This window comes from Choloepus didactylus, chromosome 14 (assembly GCF_015220235.1).
Source record: "Choloepus didactylus isolate mChoDid1 chromosome 14, mChoDid1.pri, whole genome shotgun sequence".
Classification (NCBI taxonomy): domain Eukaryota; kingdom Metazoa; phylum Chordata; class Mammalia; order Pilosa; family Megalonychidae; genus Choloepus; species Choloepus didactylus.
Genome location: NC_051320.1, coordinates 47,219,708 through 47,224,274, shown reverse-complemented (window position 1 = coordinate 47,224,274; position 4,567 = coordinate 47,219,708). Strand labels below are relative to the sequence as shown.

Here is a 4,567-nt window from a genome sequence, read left to right as displayed (position 1 = left end):
AAAGAATAAAAATAACTTATGAAAAGCATAATTAATAAGGAAAATGTTGCCAAAAGAAAAATTATATGGTATGTAGCAAGGTTAAGTATAAATAACTCTGAACTTAGTAAATTGTCTAGGCAACGGCTTTCCTGCATTATCATGAATGGAAAAGAAAGACCAAATTATAATAGATATGATAGCTCCACATCTTAAATTAGCAGATTTTTTGTCCCCTTATGGTGAATGACCTGTTCTTTTTTTTATGAAAAGTTTTGATGTGAACTATTTTGCACAGAGCAAGGCTGATGGTTCGGGACACAATAAGTAAGATGTTATCATCATTTACTTCCACATTGACAGCTTTTACTGATAGCTGAAATTAGCTGAAGCACAACTACCTTGGCCTCATTTTTCCATGTGGAAAAAAAAAAATGCTTCCTTGGATCATGTGGAAAGAGATTTAGAGTAAAAAGATGAATCTGTACATATTTATAGGGTAAACAATACATAATGAGGCTTTTTAAAAATTTTCTTTCCCATATGAAAATTAAATTGCCTTCTCTACATGGTTAGTTTGCAAGCAGGCATAGTTAGGACCTCAGTTGCAGGAATGGTATCTGAAGGACAGGACTTTAATTTGGTCACCATCTTAAGATTTCTCTGCCTCTTCGTTTGCTCCTCCCCATATTCCACAGTTTGAATCCATGCTGTTCTATATAGGGTACTTTACCACCTACCTCATCTCTCACTGCAGTGCTATATTTTTCACACAATAGGGACAGGTGCTGTGTTAACCTCACCATGCCAAAAATCAGGGCACCACCTAGCAGAGTCAATGAAGGCCAAAACAAACAGTGGAAGATAACCATTTGGTCATACTTTTTGATGAGAATGACATCTTCAGACTGGCTGGCTGGACTGTAGAAGCATGAAAAGGGGGTCCCATTTTTGTGATCGAAGAATTCCTTTATGTTCAGGGCACTGTTGAACAAATCATTTCTATCTTGGTGGCACTTAGGTGTGAAAAAGCACTTGGAATTTATCTGGACAGCCTCTTCATTATAATGCAGGTGAGCTTTCTGACCCGAATGGGTGAGGTTCACAAACACCTGAAGACACGGATACTTCCCCTGGCCACTGCAGTCCACACCACAGGTGAAAGCATAGTCCAACCAGTCGTCCATGATGTGTGTATGGATGATGGTGCAGTTCAATTCTTCTCTCTGAGGGCTGAGCATGAAAGGCTTTAGGATGGTTGTTCCAAGCAAGAAGAACATCATGACTGAGAAACCTATCATTGCAAACCCTAGGAGCAAGGCTCGGTCCTCTCCAGCACTGGATGGCAGCATCTTATGCAAATCTGGGGGTTCTGCATCATTGTGATCTGTGTTTCTCTTCTTCCCTGAGGTGGAAACGGGACTTTCACGACTTTCTCCTTTTCACCCTGCGGCAGCATCCCATCCCTGGGTGGTTCTTTGGTGGGGCCTCAATAACTCCATAACGCTTTTCGTTCCCAAGAGGCTCCTGGCCTGCATTTTTATGAAAATGTAGATTCTGATTCAGTATGTCTGAGTTGGGGCCTGATATCCTGTGTTTCTAGCAGGCTCCTGGGTGAGGATGATGCTGCTTTGACCCGGACCATGGGGCTTTAGACGAGTAGTTCTTAAACTGCTTCAAAGCCACCTAGGATGTTTACTGAAATGCAACCTCCTAGATACCCTGCCCCTTAGAAAGTCTAATTAGTAGTTCTGGTGTAATCCCCAGAAATCTGATTTTAATAAGCTTGCAGAAGATTCTGATATAAATAGTTTGGGGAATCACAATATTAAAAAAAAATCAACACTGTTCTAGACCTTTGCTTCACTATCACCTCTTACATCTGTGTTTTGACATTTCCTTTCCCTAGGGATTTTCTCTAAGACATGCATCCCTTACTTCTTTATAAAACACTTACATAGTACATTCAATGTGTTGGGCACTGTTCCATGTGCTTCACTCATCTAATCCTCATAAACACCCTTCCTGAATTTGTAGATGATGCAAATAGAGGTCCAGTCACTTGCCCAAGAGCCCCCAAGAAGTAATCAATGGAGGCAGAATTCAAATTTGGGAATTAGGGCCTGAAAATCCTTGTACCTAACTACTAGTCTATGTTGCCTCTCATCCCTGGTGTCTTCATGTATCCTTAGAAGGTGCAAATCTAGGCTCTACTCCCTACTAGCTGTGTTATCTTGGGCAAGGTAGGTAAGTAACATCATCCTCAGTTTGCCCACCTGCTAAATGGAGCTATTAGAACATACCTGATGGGAATATTGTGAGGATTTAAATATCATATGAAAAGCGTTTGAAGCAAGACAACTGCTCCATAAATGTTTGGTTACCTCCAAGTACAATCTCCTAATGCACAATTCTCATATATCAACGACTTACTTAAAAAAAAAGACGATGATGTGGTTCACCCATTGCCTATCAAATGATTCTACATGCTTCAGCAGGGCAATGTAGAATTCACTACACACAGTTTGTGCAATTTCCTTCAGGACCCTCTGTGGCTTTCCTTTGACACCTGGCCACATTATCTCATCTACTTTGCAAGTGTGCAAACCTTTTGAGTTCTGCTAACATTGAATCCTACTACTGTGGGGCCAATGTTAACATCTCTCATTATAATCAGTTGAAAACTGGAAAAGCATATTTGATTTATTGCTGTGTCTACTTAATATCAAATAATTAAATTCAACTCAGCAAGCTCCTAGCATGCATTCTTTATGAGTGGGGCTGTCTGCTAGATGCTGGGAAGAATACAATAATAAATGAAACATCATCTTTGCCCTCAAGAAACCTATAATACTGCTAGGAAAACAGATATTTATACAAAATTTTTTTATTATTAGGTAGAATATTTTTAGTGTTATGTGAGAAGCAAAAAAAAAAATTGCTGTGGGAGCCTAAGGGATAAGCGTTTGCACTGGCACAGATGGGGGAAGTCAGGCTGTATTCAGGGAATGGTGAAGGTTTATTGGTTCATTCAGAGACAAGGGCAGCATTCTAAGCAGGGGAGGGTTATGGTGGTTGTAGCCAGGAAGGCCAGCGGTTTGGGACCTGGTGTGGAAAGTTCTACATTGCCCTGCTGAAGCATGTTGAATTCATTTGCTAGGCAATGGGTGAACCACATCATTTTTTTTTTTTTTTAATAAGTGGTTGACATATGAGAATTGTGCATTAGGAGCTTGAACTTGGAGGTGTCCAAACATTTATGGAGCAGTTGTCTTGCTTCAAGTGCTTTTCATATGATATTTAATTAAATCTTCACAATATTCCCATCAGGTATGTTCTAATATCTCCGTTTAGCAGGTGGGAAAACTGAGAATGATGTTACTTACCTACCTTGCCCAAGATAACACAGCTAGTAGGGAGTAGAGCCTAGATTTGCACCTGGACTAAAACACCTTGTTGAAAACTATTTGGTAAACAAAGGAGGAACAATCTATAGGCACATACTGTGACCATGTTGATGGACAACAAAGAGTATGCACAGAAAAAGATTTAAATATATTTACAGGGATTATGTGAGAGAGTTAAGACATGGGTGACTTTTTTCCCCCTTAATGTGACTTGAGTAATTTAAACAGTTATCTGGGTAAATCATACCAAATACCTATTCATTTCAGATGAAAGTGCTTTAGGGCTGAAGATTGACATTTTAAAATCTTCACTTTGAATACACAGACTGTCTATAAACTCAAAGAAGCTCTCCACGTGAAACCATTGTAAAGGTTTTATTGTCCTATTCTTCACAGAATATTATTAAAAACTGAATGTTTTATTTCAAATGAAATAAACATGATAGATTCTCTAAGAAATTATTATTTATTCACATTTATTTGCATCTTGTTAAGCTTCTGATTGTCTGACTTCCAACACCTTATAATATTATTTAAAAGGGAAAAAATGTTGGGTTAGTAAAATTATGACAGTAGGAGCTTTGAAACAAAACGCTATTGTCTTATTACTATTGTTACTATTTAACATCCATTGAGCCAATTCTTCTCAGCGCAGTAAAGGAAGAGAAAAGGGAAATAACCTTCACTTCCAATCATTCTGAGAGCAGCTCGAGAGAGGAGCCTGTGCAGGGCACATATTGAGTGATCAGAATTACTGGCCAATGGCGACAGATGGGAAATCGAGTCCTTAAATAGCTAGAGATCTGCCTATGCCCACAAAGCTAATAAATAACAGACATGCAGCTCAAAGCCTAGTCTTGGGTTTTTAATTTCCACTGTCCTTTCCATCCCACTATGCTACTTCTCTAGGTTCACCCATCCATGTCTCCACTCAGCACATTCTGGTTGGTTCTTCCCAATGGGCCTAATGCTGTAGTGCACACTGGGAATAGAAAGATGAAAGCCATGGTCCTGTCCCCAAGGAACTGTAAGGCTAATGAGAAAAACTGAGGGCAAAGAAATAAATTTGATGCAATATGAATTGTGATAATTAAGTTATTTAATAATGATAACAATAACTGCTAATACTTTATAAAACTTTTGCTGTTCAAAAGTCCTTTTGGAGCCAGATTTCATTTAAA

At 38.9% G+C, this 4,567-nt stretch overlaps 1 protein-coding gene across 1 annotated transcript; it reads right to left on the bottom strand.

The window, feature by feature from the left end:
• Window positions 1–222: 222 nt before the first annotated feature.
• LOC119509206 (calcium-activated potassium channel subunit beta-3-like) lies at window positions 223–1,349 on the bottom strand. The gene has a single exon (XM_037803097.1). It carries the CDS (start codon window positions 1,329–1,331, stop codon window positions 624–626), a length of 708 nt encoding a protein of 235 aa, XP_037659025.1. The 5' UTR covers window positions 1,332–1,349; the 3' UTR covers window positions 223–623.
• Window positions 1,350–4,567: the final 3,218 nt, after the last annotated feature.